The 24,537-nt window shown below is 50.7% G+C and overlaps 1 protein-coding gene across 2 annotated transcripts in view; it reads right to left on the bottom strand.

The window, feature by feature from the left end:
- CLEC16A (C-type lectin domain containing 16A) overlaps nt 1-24,537 on the bottom strand; it is a 201,214-nt gene that overhangs the window by 33,909 nt on the left and 142,768 nt on the right. For both annotated transcript variants that reach the window (XR_012913481.1, XM_075995101.1), the window contains exons 19-21: nt 19,141-19,292; nt 16,345-16,549; nt 14,455-14,622 (exon numbers count right to left, since the gene is read on the bottom strand). Coding sequence is in view for 1 of the 2 variants with exons in the window: in XM_075995101.1 (XP_075851216.1) it covers nt 14,455-14,622; nt 16,345-16,549; nt 19,141-19,292 (525 nt within the window). In the remaining variant the exon portion in view is untranslated. The remainder of the gene's footprint in view (nt 1-14,454; nt 14,623-16,344; nt 16,550-19,140; nt 19,293-24,537) is intronic.

The raw sequence follows: 24,537 nt of genomic DNA, 5'->3' as shown, positions 1-24,537 counted from the left end.
GTGAAACAGGTTGCCTCACCTCTTGAGCCTCAGTTTCCCACCTCACTGCCCTCATGGGATTACTGAGATGCCTTGCCGACCCTAAGGCACTACGTAATGTGTGGGGACAGCGCCATGCCTTGGAGCAGATCTGTCACAACCAGACAAGCTGCACCCAAACCCATCACTGACCACAGTAGCCAAGGGCCCCCCCACTGTGCCCAGCTGCTCTTAGCTGCTGGGGGACCCAATGGCCCCACATTGCTGTCTCTAGTCCACTCCCCTCGGTATGCACAAGGAGGTCAGGCATGAACCAGGTCTCACTGCCCCTGCTTAAGGCCCCCCAGAGCGCTCAGAATGAAACCCACGTGCCTCATCATGGCCTTCCAGACCCCTGGGCCACCCTCCAATGAGTCAGTGACCTTCTGCCCTACCCTCTGCGCTCTGGCCACCTGGGTCCTCTGAGTGACTTGCTCTGTCCGTGTCCATCACCCCCAGTCAGCTCAGGCACCACAGCCATCCATTTCCAGACCCACCCCCCACGTGGGCTGTCACGAGCACAAAGGCCTAGCTCAGGCTGCAGGAGGCGCTCAGCTCGCACTTGCTGGAAGAATGGCGCTGTCTACGGTAGCTCTGACAGGCAGGTGCTCAGAAGGCTGCTTGCCTGGCGCCACCCACGTGGCTGGCAGAACTCGGGAGCACTGGCTAGAGCACCTGTGACAGGTAAGCTGCTTGCAAGGGGCTCGAGCCAGGGCCACGAGGCCTGGAGTGCTGGCCTGCCACCCCCGAGCTCGCGACCCTGAGCAGGCTGCTCTACTGCTGTGAGCCTCAGCTCCCTCCTCCTCAACAGCGCTGACCGTTTTTATATTGTGATGGTGTGACGCACGGAGTGCTGGCCCAGCTAAGCTCCTGCTCCTGGGAGGCAGGTCCGATCATCAGCCCCATTCTACAGAAGGGGACATTGAGGTTTAGGAGCTTTATAGAACTTCCTGACATCACACAGTTGTCTATGAGGAGGTGTGGACCTGAACCCGGATGGCCTGAAGCCAAGACGTCTGGCCCTGACCCCGTTGCAACGGCTCGCTCGGCAGGGATGTGGTGTAAACAGCATGGTGGCACACACCTGGTGCACAGCAGCGACAGTAGCTTTGAAGCTTCCTGCGGGCACTTTGTGCTGGTTGCCCAGGGATGGGTGTGGGGTGGCCACTTGGCTGGACATGGTGGGGATGGGGACACAGGGTGGATTCTGCATTTGCTCCTTGCTGGCGGTGGGGTGAAGAGGTCAGAGAGAGTGGACAACAAGCAGGCCACGGTCCCCGCCAGGCTGGTCACTGCTTTGGGACACTAGAACGCTGCTCCTAGCCGATGGACACTTCCCTTGGGCTTCAGGCTGGAAATCTGGCAAAAAAGAGCATTTTTCCAAAATGCCCAAGATTGGGTGAATGTCAACTATTCCAAAATATTTTCCAGGTTACTGAGGGTGGTGGTGGGGTGTTTGGGGGAGGTTCATTCCCTCAACACTGACTCTTCCTGCACCCGGCTGTCCCCGAGGTTTAAGAGGACATCCTCGAGCCAGGAGGCTGGAATGTGCACGGAACCCAGCACCGGAAGCCCAGCCATCGGGCTGTGAGGTCAACATGCTCGGAAAGCCGCAGCAAAAGGGCGCTCTGACCTCACAAGCTCCACAGAGGCTTCAAATCAACTCAGCAGGAAAGGGAAGAACAAAGGGGAGATAACTTTTTTCTCAGGGCTCAGAAGCAGCAGGCTCGCTCTGGTCGCCAGCTCTGAGACTCCGGCAAAGGGCTTTGCTGTCTGAGTCTTGCTTTCCCGGGCTGTAAGAGTGGGACTAAGAACGTTGCAGTTTTTACTTATTTATCTCTTTATTGCATGTAAAGCAACCAGTCTAGTGCCTAGCACATAGTTGGCACTCAATAAATAGGCCTTTTATCCTGGGGCCTTAAACAAGTCTGTGAGGCTAGAAGGAGACCACATATGCCATGCACCTGAATTTTTACCAACTGGCAAATATTTTCGGAGGTGTTGCTAGAAATCACAGTTCAAAGTTAACGGTTCGCATGGTCGAAGCATCTGCTCCCCAAATCACACTATGGATTCCTCACACTCAACACGGAGACTGACGAGGTGGTTTCCAAGGACTCGAGCTCACAGCGATGGAGACAGTAAACAATCCGTCAGCTCCAGCGGATGGGCTCTGGAATGTTTTGCCATGACGCTGAGGCTTAAGTAAGCAGGCTGTTTAAGTGTGAAGAGATGTCACAGAACAGCCATTCCCATCAACACTGGGATAATATTGACTTTCGGCCCTTCGGGAATTTGGATGTTAAAAAAAAATAATACTGTGTGTGTTTCTGAAGAAAAAGCACATTTATATCAAATGCCATGGCTGGACAGCCACAAATAAAGGAAGCTGTATTCTAGTCATGGAATTCTGGCTACAGAGAGAAAAGAAAGTAGAAAGTTGGAACCTCAGTAGAGGTGCCAGGAGGTACGTACAGAACCCGCTGGAGGCCCACCATGCCAAGCTCTGAGGCTCTCTCTGGGATGACAGGCAGAGCCGTGAGTGGGCCACCCACTGCAGACCCCCAGTCCTGGAAGACCTTTCCAGTCATCACAGCTCCTGTCTAGGCCTCCTGGACAGAACAATATCCACAGATAACAAGGATTGTTGGGTCAGAAGTTGGCATCATCAAAGTGCCCTCGTGAGGCCGGACATGGAGGTTCACACCTGTAATCCCAGCACTTTGAGAGGCCAAGGTGGGGACACTGCTTGAGGCCAGGAGGTTGAGACCAGTCTCAGTAAGAGCAAGACCCCATGTCTACTAAAAATAGAAAAATTAGCTGGGTGTGGTGGCATACGCCTGTCGTCCTAGCTACTTGAGAGGCTGAGGCAGGAGGATCGCTTGAGCCCAGGAGTTGAGGTTGCAGTGAGCAACGATGATGCCTCTGCACTCCAGCCTAGGTCACAGAGTGACAGCCTGTCTCATAAAAACAAAACCAAGGCCAGGCACAGTGGCTCATGCCTGTAATCCTAGCACTTGGGAGGCCAAGGTGGGCGGATTGTTCAAGGTTAGGGGTTCGAAACCAGCCTGAGCAAGAGCCAGACCCATCTCTACTATAAATTGAAAGAAAATTAATTGGCCAACTAATATATATAGAAAAAATTAGCCGAGCATGGTGGTGCATGCCTGTAGTCTCAGCTACTTGGGAGGCTGAGGCAGAAGGATCGTTTGAGCCCAGGAGTTTGAGGTTGCTGTGAGCTAGGCTGATGCCACAGCACTCACTCTAGCCTGGGCAACAAAGCGAGACTCTGTCTCAAAAAAAAAAAAACAAACAAAAACCCAAAACAAACACAAAAACCCCCAACCAAACAAAAACGTCCTTGCAAGCTAAATGCATAGAGGAACATTTGGAGGGAGACACTGAGGCTCTGTAATATTTTGCCTTAAATTAGCCCTGTGGCTTCCCATTTCCCCAGGCAAACTGGTCACCAGACCCTGTCAGTTCCACAGCCTGGTTATTCTGGATTCACTTCACCGTTGCCTGCCCTGGGGAAACGCTTGTGCAAGGGTGCTGGAGGTGCCTCTTATGGGCTAAGGACGAAATGCCTGCCACAACCTAGACATCCATCAGTAGGGGATCGGCTGCGAAGGGTGGCTTGCCCAGATGACTGACGGCGGCAGTCACACACACGAGGGTGCTCTTATGAACCAGCGCGGGAAAGTCTCCAGGACATACTGTTGAGTGAAACAGCAGTCACCGAGGTGTGTTAAAAAGCGCTATAATCCCATGGCACAAGCACAGTGGCGAGTGCCCAGGACAAGGCATGGAAGAAAGATGCACACCAACCCGAGGGAGGCGGTGGCCTCTATGGAGACTTTTCTCATCCATGAGATGGGCGCGGTGCCACCTGCTACACGGGTGGTGAGCGGGACGAGTAGGGGCTTAGGTGTGCCCTGTGTGTCCTTCCTGGCCACCCTTCCCACCTCCGGCCAATCACAACCTGAGCCCATGTCCCCCGGCTCATCACTCCTCTACCTCAGGACTGTCAATGGCTTCCTGTTGCTTCCAGGGAAAGATTCTAACCCCTTGGCGAGCCCGTGAAGCCCTCTGTCACCTGGCCCTGCCAGCTTTACAGCTGTCTCTCCGAGCTCCCCTTCCCCGCAGCCATGACTTTGCACGCGTGCCTCCCCGGCGCCAAGGAGCCCTGCAGAGCCAGCGCCCCGCCCGCTGCCTCCGTGCTCCCGCGACCTGCTCCTAAGTCTGTTCTCTGCACGCACGGCACAGTGTTTATTTGATTCACAGAGGACCTCAGCAACACCTGCCCAAGCAATCTTCCCTTTCCTGACCCGGACCAGTTATCTGTCATATGACTTCCTAGGAATTGTAAAAATTCCTTTTAAAAATGCCAGCCCTCCCCACCCCACTTCCCCACCTCCTTCTCCACCAGCTGGTCCCCTACCCTGGCCCTGGGAGCTGCCATGCCACCCAAGGCATAAGGGAAAGGGGTACGCTGAGAACCCAATGACCCTGTGCTGTTACTGTCTCATCTCTGCCCTCTGATTTGGTTTTTCTCACTCTTAGGGGAGAGAAAATGAATTAACAGGTTTCTTTTCCACACTTACCTGGCATTTCAATCCCTCAAGTCCCAAAGACACTACGGCTAGCTCTTGGGAAGCAGGGAAGCAGTTCTTACATCTCACTCCAGTGGACACCTGGGGTTCCCTGAGCTAGTCAGATGCAAACAATGTACTTCAACAGAACAAGCCTTGGAAAGTTTTATACTTTTATGGACCTTCCCTTTAGATGCAAAGACTTGTCCCCATGGATCTAAGTCACGCTCTCCACTGGCATCTGTGCTCCTGGTTCACGTGACGCAGCGGTCAGCCCTTAACTAACGACAACAATTACAGGAAGCAGCTCACCTTTGTCGCGCCGTGTGCTTTATACATGCTAGACATCGTTCTAGGCTCCTACATGACATGTGCACAGAGCCTAATGAGGCAGGTGACATTTTCATCCCTATTTTTTGTTTTTTCAAATGTAGTAAAATACACATAACAAAATTTACTGTCCTAACCATTTTGATTGTGCATTTCAGTAGTGTTAAGGACACTCATATCATAACGCATCACCCCTGTTTTTTATATGAATAAACTGAGGCCCAACGAGGTGAACTGAATTGGCCCAAGGCCATGTAACAAGGTTAAGGTGGAGGTGGGCAGTTGGGACTTGAGCCCCACTGCTGGCTCAGGGCTGTGCTTGCCTATTCGTTCTGCTGGCCCCCACCCGGGGAAAACACTCTACTGCCGGGAACAGAAGCCCCACCGTGAAAGAACAGAAAACACGAGAGGAAAGGAGAGCACTGCACACCTCGGGGTGGCAAGATTTAGAGAATACTATCTTTTCTTGGTGCTTTTCTGCCTCTCCCGACTTCCAGCAGCGTGCTTGACTTGCACTAAGAAGCCAGGCAACGAGGACGGGCAGGAGCCACACCTAGGCGCAAGGACAGACAGGTCTGCGCTGGTGTGTACGCGGGGCGAGCAGCCGCGCCGCTCGCTCCGCCGCCGCTGGCAGGGGCCAGCCCGTGCTGCGCTGTCCGTCGGGGAGGCCGCCCCGCAGGGGGCCCGCCCAGCCCACAGCCGTGCTGAGGCGTGGCCGAGGTCCAACCTCGTGGGGTTTGATCTCTTCCCACAGCGCCTGCATGGGCTCTCCGCGCCCTCTCCTCGAGCAAGCGGGGAGTGTTCCCTGTTCTCTGACACACCGTCAGGACAGGCTCGGGGCACACAGTCCTGTCGGCAGTCTGAGGCAGGGAATGAGCCCGAGGAGTGAAGCAACACTCAGTTCTTTGGAACTGTCTGCCCCTCCCTCCTCCCCCTCCCAGGAGAAGCATCTGGGCGAGATGGCCGGCGCTGCCTGCTGCCTGTCCGCGTGTGGCGAGAGCTGGCGCCCCAGACAACAAGTGCTATTGTGTCTACTGGGAAGGTGTCTGTTGTGGGCAGGTTGCAAACAGGGACACCTCGTGGGCTCTGATTTGAGAATGCAGTTCCTTCCTGGGCCGTATGCACCCAGCTCCGGGGCCTCCCACAGAGGCCTGACAAACAGGACGCTTGGACCCCACTCAGAGCTGGGTTTTGAGTGGGATCTGGTCTGCAGACCCCTTCCTGACCACCTGAAGTCTGACCTCTGAGAAACAATTGCCAGAAAGTGTTGAAAGGAGCTCAAATCCTGCTGCTTTTCCTCAGACAAGATTCTGAAGTCTTACTGCTGCTTTTTGCTCATGACAGACCAGGGAAAAACTTGTATAAGAATGGGCCCTGCACCGCTAGCCTGGTTTGGAAGCGGCAGTCTCAAGAGAAGGGTACCTTTCTGGATTGCTGCTTTGCAGGTGTGGCCTTGACCCACGGGAGGCAGGTCTTGGAGCACGAGGACTTGGGGGTGTGTTAGTGTGGGGGACGGAAGAGGGCAATAGGGAGCATTCTTACTAGGCCAGGGCCACCCCTCGAGGCCCCTCTCTAACGAGGGTCCATCCTGCCAACCTCTGAGCCAGGTGGCAGAGCTGCCATATGAAGTAGCTCAGTCATCACAGGTTGAACATTCCAAATCAAAAACAATGCTCATTGGATCATCTTGCATTTTGGATTTTCAGATTAGGGATGCTGAACCGATAAGCATAATGCAATATTCCGAAGACTGAAAAAAAAAATTCCAAAACTGAAATGCTTCTGGTCCCAAAGGATACGGGATCTTTACCTGAAATACCAGCCTTGAAGCAAGTGGGATTTAGAGGCAGGACGTGGAGGTAGGATCTCAGCCTGCCTTGCGTGAGCTCTGTGGTCTTGGTCTGAGCCTCGGTTTCCTACCTGTAAGCCAGGCCAGGGATACCGGCTTCCACGGTGGTCGGAGGATAGAATTCATGCATATAAAATGCCTGACACAGTTAATTCTTCCAAACTATACCCCACACTTCCAGAAATAGATACAACTTTTTCTGCTCTAAACATGCTTAGAGTTGGAGCTGACAATGTGGTTTTGCCTGAACTAGTGAGTCCTCAGGGAGCTACAGTTAGGCCTTTACTTTTAAAATCAGAAAAGGGGAATTCACTTCAGAATTGGTGAATGGTGGCAGGGGTGAGGGGGGCACAGGACCTGCTGGGCAGACTGGGGTTCAAAGCCTCCCTGGGCGGGGAGAGGGGTATTTGGTGACCTTGGGCAGGCTGCTTCCTGACATGCAGAGAGGGAAAATGCTAAAACCTTCCTTCTGAGGGTTGTTGGGAAGATGAGATGAGAAAAACGCATGAAGTGCTTAGCAGCTCAATAAATTTGGCCTTAAAAAAAAAAGGCTCAGGGTGGGAATTGAGTTTCTGAACCTCACTGACCCACTGGCCAGTCTCTGGCCAGAGCTGAAGACTGGAAGGGTTACCTGGGGCTGGGGCCTGCAGGATCGTGGCCTCAGGCTCTCCTTCCTGTGGGACTCCAGAAAGGGCATTTGTGCCTTGGGGAGCGGAAAGGAGAGAATTGGCTCCAGTTTTATAATCGGAAAGAAGAAAAATAACAGGCTTAAAAAATTAGTTTCTGGGAAACACCACCACGAGATGACATTAGCACCTGGTACGTTATCCTCAGGGGAGGAGAAGTCAGAACGATGTCTATGAATTAAACATCGATTTTTTTTTCTTTTCTCTTTTGGATTCCAGGCCAAGGCTCCGCGGTCTGCATGGCTGGCTCCCAGCGCACTATAATCTTGCACTTCTTCCTTGGTTACTCAGCTGCCAAAGGCAGCTTTTCCGAAGAACTATTAAGTGTTCTGGGTCAGGCTACTGATACTGCCGGTTTGTTTGCCTTTGATGACGATAACACCTGCGAAAGCTCAGTGTTCCCTGGTACTCAGAGGATTTAGACGTTTGCCCCAAGACAGCTGGCTTCCCAGACTCAATAGGAAGCTGGGACAGGAAGTGAGCAGAGCAGAGCTTGACCCATACAGGAGGATCCCCAACTCTCCAGCCGGCACCCAGACCACCACCAACTGGCACCAGGTACCAGAACTGAGTGAGGCAGAGATGCCCTGGCCACAGGAGTTCACAGTCTACTGGGAAAACGAGACTAAACAGCTCGTCCAGCCCCATCCTTCTGCCCCCACCTACTCACCCAGGCGTTGGCATTTCTTGAGCACCTACTAAGTGTCAGCACCATCGGGGACAAGACAAGCAAGGTCTGTCCCCCTGCCCAAGTGGCTTCCATTCAAGTGCAGGACAGGGGCAGCAAACAACAAATCAATGAGGCAATTTCAGCAAAAGGTACAGGCTAGGAAGACACAGAGAACAATCTGGCAGTTCTCACAAGATTGTCACATGATCCCACTTCTACTCCCAGGCATATGCCCCACAGATGGAACACAGGTGTTCAAACAAAGCCCCGTCCACGCATGCTCACAGCTGCACTGTCCACAGCAGCCGGAAGGTGGAACAGCCCAGTGCCCACCAGGGGACGAACAAAATGAGGTCTAAGTAATGAATGGTATCCATCACAAAAAAGGATGACACACTAACACGTCCCAACGTGGATGGACCCTGAAAACATTATGCGAAGTAGAGAAGCCAGGCACAAAAAGCCACATATTATATGACCCTTATGAAACATCCCGCAGGTAAACCCACAGAGATGGAAAGCGGACTAGAGGCTGCAGGGGCCGGGGAGCGGGGAACAGGAGCGAGTGCCGAGGGCCACAGGCTGTATCCTGGGGGAGGGCAGTGCCTTGGCACTGGTAGAGGAGACGGTGGCACAGCACCGTGAATGGACTGCACACCACTGCATTGTTCACTTTCACATGTTTTGTTTGCTTTTATGTGAATTTCAACTCAATTAAAAATAACAAAGACCAGAGAGGAACTGGGGTGGCCTGGGCACTCGGGAAGGCACCTTTCTGAGGTATCTGAGCAGAGCCCTGAATATTGAGAAGGAGCCAGCCGTGCAGAGGGTTCTAGGCAGAGAGAAGCATGAGGACAGAGGCCCTGAAGGTGGACAAGTGTGACTTTCATGAGGCATGGCCAAAAAGACAGCGCGGTGGAAGGGCCGGGCTGTGGTCCATGGAGAGGGGCTGGTGATGGCAGAGACTGGAGATCTGAAGCCGGGGAGGCAACAGAAGAGGCAGTCCCTGTCTCTGTCCCCGTCCCAGAGTTAACAGGCCAGTGGGGAGCAAGTGACAATGCACAAAGTAGAGAGGGGATCACTTTTTGTAACATCACTAAGCTCCCATCAGTGGGGGCCAGTGGATACCAGCGTGCTGGCTGCTCTGCTCAAAGCCCCGAACTCCTCCCGGCGTGTTCTGCCAGCCCTCCTGCCCCATCACACCTGCCGGGGAACGCCTGTACACAGCCTCTGGGCCAGGCGGAGCCCAGGAGTGAGGGACAAGCTGCCTTGGGAGACCAGAAGCTAGGCCCTTCCAGTGGAGACTGCCGCCGCCTGACGCCCCAGGGTCACTGCTGGGGAACAGCTTCTGCTCTGGGGGCTGCGGGTATGGCCAGAGTTTATGCAAAGTGTGGCCTCATGGGCTGGTTCTGGACACTCCGTCTGCTGAGGCAGATTCTGGAAAGCAGCTGCTGCCGAGGGCCGGTGGACCGGGCCGGTGGGTGCAGGGAGTGCAGAAGCCAAGCACCTCAAAGCCGCGGAGAGCGCAGGCCAGAGTCTAGACCCGGCTGAGCCTGCCACCCCCACGTCCTGGCCACCACCGACCCCTCCCTCCTGGCCAGGAGCGCACACGAGCCTCTGCCTTCGTGGCGCTGAACATTCGGTGGGGACGAGAGCCATAAACATAAAACTGGACAATAAACAGAATTTGTGATTTTTTTTCTAAGACAAATGGAAGAAGAAGAATACACCGAAGTGGCTAGTCACCTATTAGCTCTGATTTATACTCTACTTTAATATCTCCTCCAAGGAACTGAAAGGTATATTTTCATCAAATATAATCGTTTATAGCTTCTAAAGGGGGGACGAACTGCTCTGTGACAATTACCTGCGCTGCAGATAAAATCAGAAGATGTGTCTTAATACAACAAACTTGTCTAGCAGTCACCCTCAGGCAGAGGCAAGGATCCCACACGGCATGGCTGACGGCCAGAGACGCCATTGCAGAAGGCGGGAAGGGGTCACGCCGCAGCGCCCACGGGCCTGATGGCAGCTGCGGACACCACAGCCCTGGAGGCCCAGCCAGGCCCTGCCTCTGCTAGCAGCCTCCCCCCAGCGCCCCGCTCCCCTCCCAGCCCCACGCCCTAATCCTGCAAACCCCTGAGCTGATGTGCAAATAGCTGAAAGCTCTCGTCTGGGTGCATCTCACTTTGGTGACAGAAATTAAGCAGAGGGATGCTGCTTAAGATCTGCTAGGGACTCCGTTTCTTTGAGTTCCCTTGTCAGAGTGCCACGGGCTAAACCACCACGCGTCCGGGGCTCCAGGTGGACTTTCCTTGTCTTTCTGGTGTGGAGAGGAGGGAGAAGGGCTTCGGTGGCATCTGTTCCAGGGCTGTGCAGAGAATGAGTGTTGACTCAATCTTCACCCAGCAGACCCTGAGTGAAGGCACGGTGCTGGGCACTGAGACACAGAGGTAAACGGGACACCCATGCAGGTGACCTTCTCTGTGGGGCAGAAAGACTATGGCCAGGTACACAAATATATTGGCCAGGTAGGGAACTTCGTGCCACAGAAAAATGGAACAGGCTAATGTGATGGGGGCAGGGTGGGGGGACCTAGCCAGGGCAGTGATCAGAAAAGGCCTTTGAGGAGGGACACACAGGCGAGGCCTGAGTGAGGGCGGGCAGCCGCACCAGGTCTAGGGAACAGCGGCCAAGGCAAGGCCCTGAGGCAGGGAAGGGCCCTGTCGTCTAGAACAGTGGCTCTCAAAGCATGGTCTGGAAATCCCTGTTTTCATAAAAATAATAAGACATGTTTCCTTTATTCATCTTCCCAGGGGTGCACAGAGGCGTTTTCCAGCCGCCACATAACGTGTGCTATCACAACAGACTGACAGCGGCCGCCAAGGAGAATCCAGATGTCCTCTATTAAGCCAGACATTAAAGAGATTTGCAAAAATGTGAATCATTTGTTTTTTGGTTTTTTTTTTAAAACAGTTATTGTTCACAGAAAACCATATTAGTTATGCTTATATGCAATGGATGTAGTCAATAAATCAATACATATTAAAAGCATTTCTTAGTTTTAATTCCTAATGCCACAAAAGTCTATAGATATAATCCATACAAACTCAAGCACTTTAGGTTCCTCAATACTATTAAAATACTTTTTAAGAGCATAAAGGGGTCCTGAGGCCATAACTTTGAGAAGCGCTGGCTCAGAGGGGCAGCCAGGGCTGGTATGGCCGGGGTTGGGGCTGGAGTCTGGAGGGACATGGGGGCTTCATCTGAGGGGCTGGGTCGCACAGCCACCACCCAAGATCAGAAGGAGAGATGTGGATTTTGGTCCAAGTGCAACATGAAGCTACCAGAAGGATATAGGCAGGGGTATGACACACTCTGATTTACATTCTAGAAAGATCCCACAGGCCAAATGGAAGGGAGGGTACGCGATTGGAAGCTGGGGAGCCAGAGGAGGCTGCTGTTCTTGGGGAATCTTGGGCAAAGGCTGGGAGGGGAGCAGAGGTGAGGTGTTTCCGGAGGTGGAGCAGGGTGGTGGGTACGGGAAGGGAGAGAGGAACTAAGGACGACTGCAGACCCTGACCGGCTGCCTCTGTGGGAGACCCTGACTACTGAGAAGGGGAAGGCAGTAGCCACTGCCCTTCCTGCCCCCATGGGACCCCCACCCCCAACCCCACACTAAGGCTCTGGGATTTCGACTTGCTCTTCAGGCCATAGCTATGGCACCAAGCCAAGGCAGAAGGGCAGTGAGGCCTCTCTCCCTGGAGGGACATAAGTGGAATGGAGGGACATAAGTGGAGGGAGGAACATAAGTGAGAATGTCCCCACCCCACTGCCCACACCTGAGTGGCACTTCCAGGAGCAGTGAGGGGAAAGCTACAGGCAAGGAGTGGATGCCACCTTCAGCAGCTGCCTTGGACTTGGTGTCGTCCCAACTGTCACAGCCTCATATCCCCTGACCCTGAGACCCACGACAGGACACTGGGCATCCCAGCTGTGCTAACCACCCCTGGCAGGCAGGCCTAGGCCACGGAGCTGGGGCCATACCCCCAGCACTTAGTGCTCTCACACGCCCCTGGAAGCCAGGTGGGTGCGAGACGTAAGCAACAAGCATCGAGAAGCACCACGCAAACAGAAATGACCGTGCAGGTGCTGAAGACCATGACACTTGCTCTATTTATTTATTTATACTCTGCCTTCTTCCAAAAAGGACTAGAGCCAAAATAAGGTCTAGACTTTTCTCTTTAACCAGTAAGTTCCTGAACTGAAAGAAGCCTTGACGACCCTAAAGTAATAATTTCTTGCCAGGCCAATCTGCAGTGCGTCAACCTGGACTCACAGCCAGGGTTTAGATTCACTTAGCAGCCATTGCTATAGAACGGGACACAACCTGGAGAATTTTTTTTTAACAAAGACTCCTCTAGACCCTAGAACAGGTAGAATCGTCTCACATGTCATAGCAGAAAACAGAGGCGGTACTACAAATGATCTCGCAGCCTAAGAGTGGTTTTAAGAATGGAGTCACAAGCTATGGGTTGCAGAGTGAACTGGTGCACTTCTTTCTAGAGTTCATGTTAGGACTATATATTGATATACGAAGATTAAAAACCTTCCTCTTTGGGCCGGGCGCGGTGGCTCACACCTGTAATCCTAGCACTCTGGGAGGCCGAGGTGGGCGGATTGCTCGAGGTCAGGAGTTCGAAACCAGCTTGAGCAAGAGTGAGACCCCGTCTCTAATATAAATAGAAAGAAATGAATTGGCCAACTAATATATATATAGAAAAAATTAGCCGGGCATGGTGGCGCATGCCTGTGGTCCCAGCTACTCGGGAGGCTGAGGCAGCAGGATTGCTTGAACCCAGGAGATTGAGGTTGCTGTGAGCTAGGCTGACGCCACGGCACTCACTCTAGCCTGGGCAACAAAGCGAGACTCTGTCTCAAAAAAAAAACCTTCCTCTTTGACTTGGCAGATCCAATGCTGGGTATTTATCCTATAGACATGCAAGATTTGCACAATTATACAAAGACACCCCAAGGATGTTCACTGTGACACTGTAAGAGCAAAACACTGGAAACGACAAGTATACATCAACACGAAACAGTTATAAATTTTTTTTTTCCATCCATATGATAAAATACCATACAACACTTAATGAGAATCAAGTCGATCTATATGTGTTAACATGTAACACTATCTATTAAGTGAAAAGAGGAAGGGGTACAGAATCACCTACATGTTATAATCCCATGTGTAAAAGCAAACATGCATAAATGCATATATGACACACAAATTAACATATCTAGACAGATATACAAGAAATTGTTAACATGAGATGTAGTTCTTTCTGGACTACAAAGTAGACTTATTTTTCATTTCATCATGTCCTGTATGGATTTAAAAAAAATCATATGCCTACAGCATATACATTTAAAAAATGAATTAATCAAATCAAAGAACGAAAGTAGAATAAATCATTGAGGGCAGGGAGGAGAGCCAGGACCCAGATTTTAGGTGGGTTCTTACAGCTATATTTTGTTCTTAAATTGACAACTGCTTTTGAATACGTTTCACAACACTTGCAATGTAAGTTTGAAATCCTCAGTGTGGAAGGGTTAGGTTGCAGGGGCGAGCGTGGCTGTTTTCTCAAGTTTTGTGATCAGGAGAAGGACTCTCTTTCGAGGATCGGGGTACACATGGATTCACTTAAAGCAGACGTGTCAGGACAGGCAAGGGAGAGCTGCCCTTCTGAAGAAGCAGTTCTTGCAGCTCTGCCAAATCGAGCTAAACTTTCCGTTCGAGGTGCTCCTTTGGGGGAGGGGACAGGAGTTAGGGATGAACCCTGGGGGAAGTGGGCAAAGATGCTACGAGGTGGCAGAGACGGGCAGCTGCCCTGTGGGTGGCAGGGTCTTCTCCCAAAGTCCCACTTCTTCAGGGGACTGTAACAGGAACCAAACACACTAACTATCTCTTTCTAGTCATCTTACATGGAGGAGGAAATTACTCTCCCACAGCTCATTACTAATAATTTAAGTATTTCCAAGAAACTTCTTAAGTCAGTTCTGAGAAGTTCTTCCACATACCCAACAAATCTCTGGAAAACCAAACCATGGCGGTAAAACACCAGCGGGAGAGCCAAGATTTATTTCGGGGGCTTGTGTTTATGTTGTGCTATGCTCTAACAAATTCCAAAAGCTGGCGCTTCCAGCTCACTGGATTTCTGAGAGAGGAAGGGCGGCGCACACAGGCTCGACAGAGAGAACGCCCTGGGACCCCACGGCGGGCCACAGCGCAGGGTGGGGCTGGCTCACCTGGCACCTTGTCCACAGACGCGAACACAGAGCGCTGCACCGTGGGGTCACTGCTGCCCCGGCGGCCCTGGTCGTAGAAGCGGAAAGGCAGGTGCTGGGCGGAAGAGGAGGAGCCGAGTCCAAAGCCCAGGACTTCGGTCGTCGGCTGGATCGGGAGGTCCAGGAGGGCTGCAGTCAAACGATACCACGGGTCACTCTTAGCGCGTGGCATGGGGGGCAGGTGATGAGACTTTCGGGGGAACTATAGTGGCTGTGGCCCTGCCAGGCACGTCACTTGGGAAGAGCCAAGCAGGCAGCCTTGAGCTGGGGAGACTAGTGGGACACCAAAGATCCCACTGAGGCTCAAAGCACAAGCAGGTATCTAGGGAGGGGTTCAGGCCAAGCTTGAGACCATGAGAAGGGGCTCCAGGCCTGGCTCCTCCAGCGGAATGGCTGCTGGGCCAATCTCTACCTCGGATTCTCAGCTTCCACGTATAAAGGTCCCTGACTAAGGCTTAGCCTCTCGTGCCCTTTCAGACCTCAAAGCACGTGGGACCAATTCTGCCTGGAAAGTTCGTGTGTGTGTGTGTGTGTGTGTGTGTGTGGGTGGGTGCATGGGAGGAGCACGTGAGAAAGAATCCATATGCGCGCATGCATGTGTATTTATGAGTGGGTGTTTATCTGTCTCAGCGGCTATCCTTTCTTCCATAAACAAGTCTCATGATATAGCAATTCAGAGGGGCTTTTAAAATCAATTTAAGAAATACCCAAGGCGTTAGTTCTAACAGCCACTTTACGGCATAATTCTCAATTTCCAAATGAAATATTTGGCCTTCGTGCCAGCTGTGAGAAATTGCTTTACGTGGGGGGGAAAAAGCCCTCCACAAATAAATCTTAAAAGAAAGGGCTGAATGATTTAAGTCACTTTGCACATTACAAAATGCTTCTATAATGATTTCGCAGGCCAAGTTTCAGCTAAATGAGAAATGAGACGGGGAGGACGCCACGGGAGGCAGCCCGTGCACACCACCGCGGGACGCACAGCAGCAGGCAGCTGGATCTGCAGTGCCTGACAGACCAGCCCGCAGGGGCTCGCTTTGAAGCTACCCCTTGGGAAAGCTCCTCCTCCCCCAGTGAGCTGGAAACCATGCCAGCATGACCAGGGGACCTGAAATGAGCAGTGGTGAGTATCTTGGGAAAGACTGTTTATAATTTTAGGAGCTGACAGAATCCCTTTCCCCCAGGGAGAATGTCTTGCCTTCCTCCCCGGTAAACACCCTCATCTCAGTGCCTTTACTTCTGGGGAAGCCGGGGCCTTCCTGACACTGGGTAGTGCCGGGCCCCCTCGAGTCACCACCATCCCTGCAAAACGTAAAACAGCTTCCTTCTGAATTCAGCGCTGGGTCCCAGCCCCTCACTAAGCAGGGCCGCCTCTCAGGAGAGCTTTCAAGTAGGAAGTTCTGCCTTTGGGTCCTGCCAACTTGCTGCCTGCGCGACTCTGGGCAAGCCACCGAGCCTGTTCCCTCCTCTGTAAAATGTGCAGGGCTGGCCCCACAGATCTCGAGGGCTGTTTTAAGGATCAAAGGCAGGAGACAAATGTGGAAGCCCTTTGTAAGCATAAGCTTGAGAATTTCACGTGGAGGAGTGACAACAGTAGTCCCAACACTGACGCCTGCCTGCTCATGGCCTCTTGCCTGCTAGGGAGGGTTCCATGTCTTTTCCAGGCAGCCCTAGGAATTCTCTAGAAACCAAAACTTAGGAAGTGGGGAACTCCGAGCAGATTCTCCTCTCTCGTTAATTAAGCAATCCATTCCTGAACCATGTGTTTCATCTTCTAGAGAGGCTGTGAGGGTTTTCAAGGTCAGGGTGAGAGCCATGCCGAAAGCCCTGCCCGAGGGCCCAGCCACTCACCCGCTATCCTCTGCATCTTCATGCGCCTCGCCTGGATGCGGCCCTTGGCCAGGCGCTGCTTGGCGATGATGCAGCGGATGTGGTCTGAGAAGATGAAGGTGGCCTGGAGGATGGGGAAGGGCTTGGAGTGCGGGCTGGACGCAGGCTTGTGGATGGTGATGTTCAGGGCGCGGCTGTCATCATCCACACCGGTCACTTGCATGTCCTGCACAGTGAGGGGCAAAGGAAAGGCGGTTTGTCGGGCTCGGGAGGAAGGCAGCTGCTCAGAGGCGGTGGGGTCGTGGCTCATCTAGCAAGAGGCCTCCAAATTCAACTCTGCTTTTGCTCTGAAGGAGACCATCAGCCTCCCATGGCCAACAGAGTCAGCGGGCACAAAGCAGACCAGACCCAGTGGGAGAGCTGGGTGGGGGGGACACAGAGGGCCCCAAAGGAGCCGATGCTGGCTGTGGTGGCCAGCCTCCATTTCCATGGGGACGTGAGTCACCTACTGAATAAACAAGTACCCCAGCCTCTTCAAGGGGCCACAGGTAATTCAGCAGGCAAGCTCCAACAATCCTTACTTCTGAGAACCCAGAGACAATGAACTAAAACGCCTATCACTATTTGGCATGATCTTAGATGTAGTCACTTATCTACTAATCAATTTCTTTCTTATTTCTCTTAAGAAGGAGGCATCATTGGCAACCATCTGTATGTCTTTGGTTCCTAAAGGAAAAAGCTCACCAAGAGAAAGGGACAGGGAGGGCCACTTAGCAGAGATTAGAAGAAAGCTACATTTAAAGGTAGAGAAGGAAAGTCCAGGTGTAGTGCCTCATGCCTGTAATCCTAGCACTCTGGGAGGCTGAGGCAGGAGGACTGCTTGAGGTCAGGAGTTTGAGACCAGCCTGAGCAAGAGTGAGACCCCGTCTCTACCAAAAATAGAAAAATATCAGCCAGGTGTGGTGACACATACCTGCAGTCCCAGCGACTCAGGAGGCTGAGGCAGGAGGATCACTTGAGCCCAGGAGTTTGAGTTTGCACTGAGCTATGATCACACCATTACCTCTAACCTGGACCACAGAGCGAGACTCTGCCTCCAAAAAAAAAAAAAAAAAAAGGTGGAGAAGAAACAAGCATGTTGCAAGTATAATAAGGACAATTGCAATCTAAGACCTCAGAATGGAGCCTTCATAGAAAATCTCATGAAGGTTTGGGGTGATTTGAGACAAAAGCAGGAGACAGGAGACAGACACAAAAGTCAGCAATGCTAGAGGAGGTGGAGGAAAATGCTGAAAAACACTTGTGAAGGAAGACAGTCGCTGTTCTGAGGCATTGCACTTGGCATGAGCTCTTTGGAAATAATACCCACATCAAAATGTGGCAGTGAGGATTAGATGAGGTATTATGCATTTAAAGCAAGGAGCATGGTATAATAACGACCTGACAAATAGTAGCCATTGGAAGTCGGCCAAAAAAAAGGTTTATGTGGCTTTTATTGTATGATGGAGGACCTGTATTAATCCTTCAAGGGAGAAAAACACTCTCCTGACACTAAATTCTAAAGGAAATTGATCATAAGTCTAGATAAAGCCTAGATAAATAAGAAGTATAAGTCACCTAATGGACAATGTCTTCCATGGAAGTCTTTTTTTTTTTTAAATGAAAGATTCTTCTATAGTTGTTTCTCATATCACACTCTGCAAAACACATTTTTGAAACAGAAAGACCCTGAAAAAGAGGAGGTTGGGAAAAAGACTCCAATAGCATCTTCAAACACCAGCGGGCTTCTCGTGAAGAGCAGGGCACAGCCAGCAGGTCACGCTGCGGGGAGGAGGAGGAGGCTGCGGGGCAGCCTGGGCAAGGCCCTTCCAGAAGCCAGGGCCGCCCTGCAAGGAAACGGACTGCCTTGAAGGAGGGTGACGCTAAGGCCAGAAGTGTCCGCGGGACATCCAGGGACTGGTGGTGTGACAGAGGGGCGCGCTGCAAGGCTGTTTCAACCCTCAGGTTCTTTGCTCCCTTTGCTCAAATAAGCTTGCATTAGTCACCCATCACATTGACAAACATCAGAAAAACCCCAAGCCCCAACTTGGTGCTTGGCAACTTAGAGCCTAGCTTTGCTGGAGAGAGGGTGAGGAGAAGGGAATTCGTATAAATTGCTAGCGGCAAAAGTCATTTTAGAGAGGAATTTGGCAATATCTGTTAACACTTAAAATTGGCACACCCCAACTTGTTGGTATCAGTCGAGGGAAATCTTACCCAAGTGCATAAGGAAGTAAGAACGATTCTGGTCACAGCAGCACTGTCTGGAAAGGTAAAAAACTGGCAACAGCCAACAGGGTACTACTGGCTAAACATTCCTGGGTATAGTCCCACAGCAGTTAAAAAGAACTCCAGTAGGTCTGCATATACTAACACAGTCCTCTAAGACACGCTATCGAGTGAAGAAAGCAAAGGGTAGAATATGTTCGATGTGACACCATTAAAAATACACACAGACACACTGTCAAGTATACGTACACAATTTCAAAAAATAGTGCATGTCATCATATTTAAATATGCATTTGGCAGAGAAGCAGATCTGGAAGGATCATACCGATAACAGGAGTTCTCTCCCGTTGGGGAGGGGAGGTGTGAGGATTGAGGGTTTTGGTCAAAGAGGACTCAACCCTAATCTGTGCAATGTTTCAGCACTTTCTCTGGAGATAATTTGTTCACATATTCCTTGAATAATGACTAATTAATTGTAAAGATGGTAATTTTGTGTGTGTGTTTGTACAGCCAACCGAGAAGAGACTCCAGAGTCCTTGGCCACCTTACCTGCAGAAGGCCTGCAAACTTGACGACTCCCCAGCCGAGCCTGGACACATCCGGCTCCACCAGACTCATCTGGTAAATGTCGACAGCCAGGAATCGCTGGACCATGCCGCCATCCTTGGTGATCACCGTGCACGCGATCAAGTCGCTGTTATCTGGGAGAAGGGAGGTGGAGAACAGGATGAGGCCCGGCCTGGCTGCCCGGCCTGGTGGAGATACTCGAGCTGACTCTCATTCCGTCAGGCAGCAGAGCCCAGTGGTCAGAGCCCAGGCCCAGAGTCACACAGACCCAGGTCCGAGTCCCTCCTCTGCCAGTGTTGCTGGGCTAGCTTCTTTGCCTCTCTGGCCCCCCAGATTTCTCATCTGCATAATGAGGATGATGCCCTCTTCTTCCCAGTGCTATTTGTCAGGACTGACATAAAGTACACAAAGCATCCGTCCAACGTGCACCGTGTATCAGGTTGTCAAACCGTAGCTTAAAAATAGCCAACAGTGCAAGAAGCCCGTTAATATTTCATGCTTTCTTAGAGACGACGGCAGTTTACAGTCGTGACGGTTATACTGGGTTCACCTAAATTAAGTGAAGGCAGGAAAGCAAGAGTCCCCAGCTCTGTTATAGGATCACCAAGCCTTGAACTTGGGGTCTGGCAATTTAGAGCCAAGCTCTGCGCTAGATGGCGAATGATCCTGAGCAAGGCACTTGGCCCCTCAAAATCAGTTTTCTCATCTGTAAAATGGGAATAATGTCCCTTATCTTGAGATGTTTGGTGTGTTAAATGAGGACAGGAAAAGCATTTAGCCTGGGGTCTTGTGCATAGGGGTCCCCAGCATACACTAGGGCCCTTCTCTTACTTGAAAGTAATCCCCAAATTCAGTGTCTAATTTAGTGCCTGTCCTTGAGACTTTGAAATCACCTGAATGATAGCGGACCCTTAAATGTACTGTCTGAGTTCCCACCAGGGGAATCCTTTGCCACATGTGTTTTAAACAAGATGGCTGAACCAGGAAACAACCTAAACATCCCCAGACAGGAGAACTATTTGAGTATGATTTTTTTCCCACCAGATGGAAAATTATAAACCCATTTAAAAGTTATGTTTAACCAGACTGTAAACAGTGGTTACCTATGGGTAGGGAAGTGAGACTTGGGAGTGGGAGTGAGTTGGGGGGGAAGTATCAATGGGAGAACTTTCATTTTTGTTCTATGTACCACTCTATGGCTTGAAATTATTTTAAAACGAGAAAGTATTCAAGATACACTTTTGAAATACATATAATAAACCCAAGTTTAAAATGTTTGCAAATAATTGTAATGACAGTGGAAAACATTATAATTTTAAATGAAAGAGGATAAAAATATTATTACTATGAGTTTGATATGTTAAAAAAAGGTATCCCTACAAAGAAATACAAGTGCAGAGAAAGGTGTCAAAACATTAACAGAAGTCTCTGATTAAAGGAAGAATGGTAGGTGGGATCTTTTGGTTTTTCTTAACAGCTTTATTAAAGTATAATTTATATACCATAAAGTTCACTTAAGTGTATAGTTTGAGGTTAAGTAAATTTATAGTTGTGCATTACTACAGTCCGGTTGTGGAATACTTCCATCACCCCAATACATTCTGTTGGGAGCACTTTAAGCAAATATTTAGCTTAAATTTATTGGGGGAAGAGAGAGATAACACAAATGATAATAATCCTGGCCCCAAACACACATGATAAAAAACCTAGACTCAGGTATTCTCAACGGATCTCCCCTGCCCCTGCCATTTTCACTTTTCATTTGGATCTAAAGATGACAGGTAAATTTCTTTTTTTTCCCCTCTCTCTCCCCCTCCCCCATAGACACACACCTTGGTTCAATCCTCCCATAGCGTAACCTTCCTGGACTCTGGCTCCGTGTGGAAGTGGCCCGGTCTGTCCCCTCAGCTCTCCCAGGCCTCGTGTTTCTCTCTATTCCGTCTAGCAGATGACCACCGAGGACAGCCACATACCCCCACGGCCAACGCCAGCACTGGGCAGGCTTAGCTGCCTGCATTTGCACTTTCTTATCGTCTATGGCAAGAGTCTTCTTCCCTTTCCCAACAGTCCAGCCAGGTATTTGCAAATATTTTTTAGGAAATATATTTTACCCTGAATGTTTAGTTCCACACTAGATGCCTTTCTCCAGATCTCTAGTCTTCTGTATTATCAAAAATGTAAGTCATCATATTCTTTCTTATCGACGTTTTCTTGGTGGTAGGTAGGGTTTATTTTCTTTACTCAATACTTTAAACATTTCCTCAATGGGAATTTTTTTTAAAAATACTTTTTAAAAATAGAACAAAGACAATAAACACGTTCTTTCCTTTCTCCTTTCTCTTCTGTCCCCCTTCCTAGCCTCTCTTCTTTCCCTGCTCTGGGCTGGCCAGCTTCACTCTCTGCTGTTCCCACGTGCAGCGGCCGCTCATCTGGGGGCTGGCCTGGGCAGGCACAGCCGTGCTGTCACCGTGGGGCCTGCCTGGCTGCCTGGGGGGCTTCGAGGGGGGGAAAAGACCCGCCCCCTCCACCAAAAAGAGCAAAAAAGGAAGGACAAACTCCAAAGCAGAACAACGTTCAGAAATGTAACTGAGACATCAAAGCCCTGTGAGAACGCAGCGACAGATTTCACAAGAAAACTAAATCCAGCTTTAAACTAAAAACCAGTGGGACAGGAAGGCTCCATGCAGGGAGCCTCTTGCTTTTCAGAAGTTGTGGGGCAGTTCAGGAGAAAGGAAGCGGTTTCCACTGATTACAACAGAATGCCTCCTTCAAGGGACATCAAGGAAATGATGGTTTGCAGTTCCCCACCCCCCAGCGGCTCACACACTGGTCGTGGAGCCCTGGGGGACAGTGACAGTTCACCTTTAGATTGCTACCACATCTGGGGTAAAGGAGGAGCCCAGGACAGTTGCTGCATGGAACCCAACTTTGCCCCCACGCCAGGGCCTTCGCCTGAGCCTTCGTGCGTGCACGTGTGGGTTTTGCTGGGACTCGGCACAGCAGTGGCTATGAGAGTCCAGGCCAGGTGAGGGGTGACATGAGGCTTTCTGGCCATCCATACTCTGTCACTGTCCAGATGTCACTGCCCATCCGAATCCCCTGCACTTCAAAACGGCTGGGGCCTAGGACACCATTACAAAAATGATCAGAAGGCAATATAGGAGGATGTCCACGTGGCGTCCACACAGGTTTCACGAGGCAAACGGTGAACAAACCAGCGAACGTGACGCACAGAGGAGGGAATGGGGACAGCCAATAAACACACACAAAGGTGCCCATCCTCATGAGAAATCAGCAAACAAACCAAAACAAGGCGCCAGCTTCTATTCATAGCACTGGAAAGAATGAAAATGTCTGATAACATCAGGTGCTGTGAGGGCATGGAGAAACCGGCCTTCTCAACAGCTGCTAGTAGGAGAATAAATTAACAGAGCCGCTGTGAAGGGCAAATTAGCATTATTTATTAAAACTGAAAGTTTCACATCCTATGACCTAGCAATTAGTATGTTCCCAAGAAAAACACTCGCATGCGTGGGCCAACAGACACATGTGAGGATGGTGAGAGAAGCTTTTGGGTAAGGACCCAAATGGTTCAGCAACAATGAATGCCTGAATAAAATGCCTTCATTCATTTCTGCAAAACTGCATGCCAATGACAAGGAATGAATCAGCTCTCTAGATATTTCAACAGAGTCTCAAGAACATACTGTTGAGTGGAAAAATCAAGTTGCAAGGTGACTTTAGTCTATGTGCAATGCTCTGATTTTCCAAAGGGGAAATAGATAGGTTATTTGCATACTTAACATTGAATAAAGAGAAAAGCAAATCTCTTTCCACACCCTCACACAGGACCTGGGGCCCGGCAGGGTTGGGGAAGCACCGGAGCCGGCCGGGCTCTGCCTGATCACAGAGACGGTGGACAATCACCAAGCACGGGCTGATGGATAGAACCTGCGCGCTCTCCGACACCACCCTCGGGGCACAGCTGTGGACGCTGCCAACTGGCCAGACCCACGAGCTCAAGAGCTGGGGTGTCCAGCTCACCTCTCCAGTGTGTGTGCAATCCGAGTGCGCCCTGGGGCCAGGCCCTGAGAGGGGCTCTGACGCTGAGAGGGAGGCTTGGCCCCCACCTCGAGGAGCGCAGGGTCCAGCCGGGAGGCCTCGGTGCCACTGGCAGAGCTGGGCTTGGAACCATCAGGGGCCACGCAGACCAAGTCCCCACTCTGGGTGGGAACCAGACCCTGTGGGCAGAGCAGGTGGGATGGCAGAAGTCTGTACCGCCCCCCAGGACCCTAAAGGTGTGGTGTGCCTCCCAGTGGAACCTCACTCCACGGAAAGGTGACGTGGCCCTCCTGCCCCGAGGTACTGCCTTTTGTTTTATTTTTTAAGGAGGGAGAAAATTTGCCATTTTATTTTATTTGAAAATAAGAAGCTCATCAATCTCTTTCACTAGATAACACATTCATATGTTCCCATTTTAAAAGGTATAAAACTTTTTTTACAATGGACAGTAAGTTTCCTCATCCCCCTCTGCAGAGAAGACCACCGCACGGATTTCTCCTTATCCATCCACACGTGTTTCCAGGTGCTCACGGAGCTATGGGCTCTCCTATCATAGCTTTCATAAATGGTGGCATGCCATGCTGTGCTTCTGCCACTGAACCTCGTATCCTGGGGACAGACACATCAGCACAAAGACCCCCTTGCACTTTTTCATAGCTGCATTCTCTCCCATGATAGGGGTAACTCTAAATGATTTAACAGCTCCCCGACTGGTGGACATTCAGCTTGCTTATGAGCTTTTGCCAAGACAGTTGAAGGAATATTCTTATTCATATGCACATGTGAGAGCAAATCTCTAGCAGCAAAGTAGTGCTGAGGGTTAATTTTTCTCTTTGAAGCACTGTGTTTTACTAAAATAAACTTATTTAAAAAGGAAACTTTACGTCATTACCATGAATGGAAAACTAGAATTACTTACAATCAATAAGGTAAACATGAAACTTGATTAAAGAGAAAAGGTCATTTTATTAAGTGATAGCATAACGCCTGCTCTTTCGATAAAAACCGAAATCCAAGAATTAGAGAGGTTCTAAGACAAACCAGTCCCAATCCAAGACTTTCTCTTTGGTGTCACAGAACGGACCAGAGGGGCACTACTGTGGATTTCCTTATGGCCTCTACTTTCCAAAGATGGCCACAGCAATATTTGCAACCCTACACATTCTTCTTACAATGCAACAACACTTGACTCTCCTCATGTCAAGTGTTGCGGTCCTTTCTCCTTGAACCCTAGTGGGCCTCTCTGATTGCCTAGATCAGAAGAGTACCAGCAGAAGTGATGCTACATAACTTCTGAGGCAAGGTCACAAAAGTGTT

The sequence above is a fragment of the Microcebus murinus genome, chromosome 19, assembly GCF_040939455.1.
Source record: "Microcebus murinus isolate Inina chromosome 19, M.murinus_Inina_mat1.0, whole genome shotgun sequence".
NCBI lineage: Eukaryota > Metazoa > Chordata > Mammalia > Primates > Cheirogaleidae > Microcebus > Microcebus murinus.
This window is presented reverse-complemented; position numbering and strand designations above follow the sequence as displayed.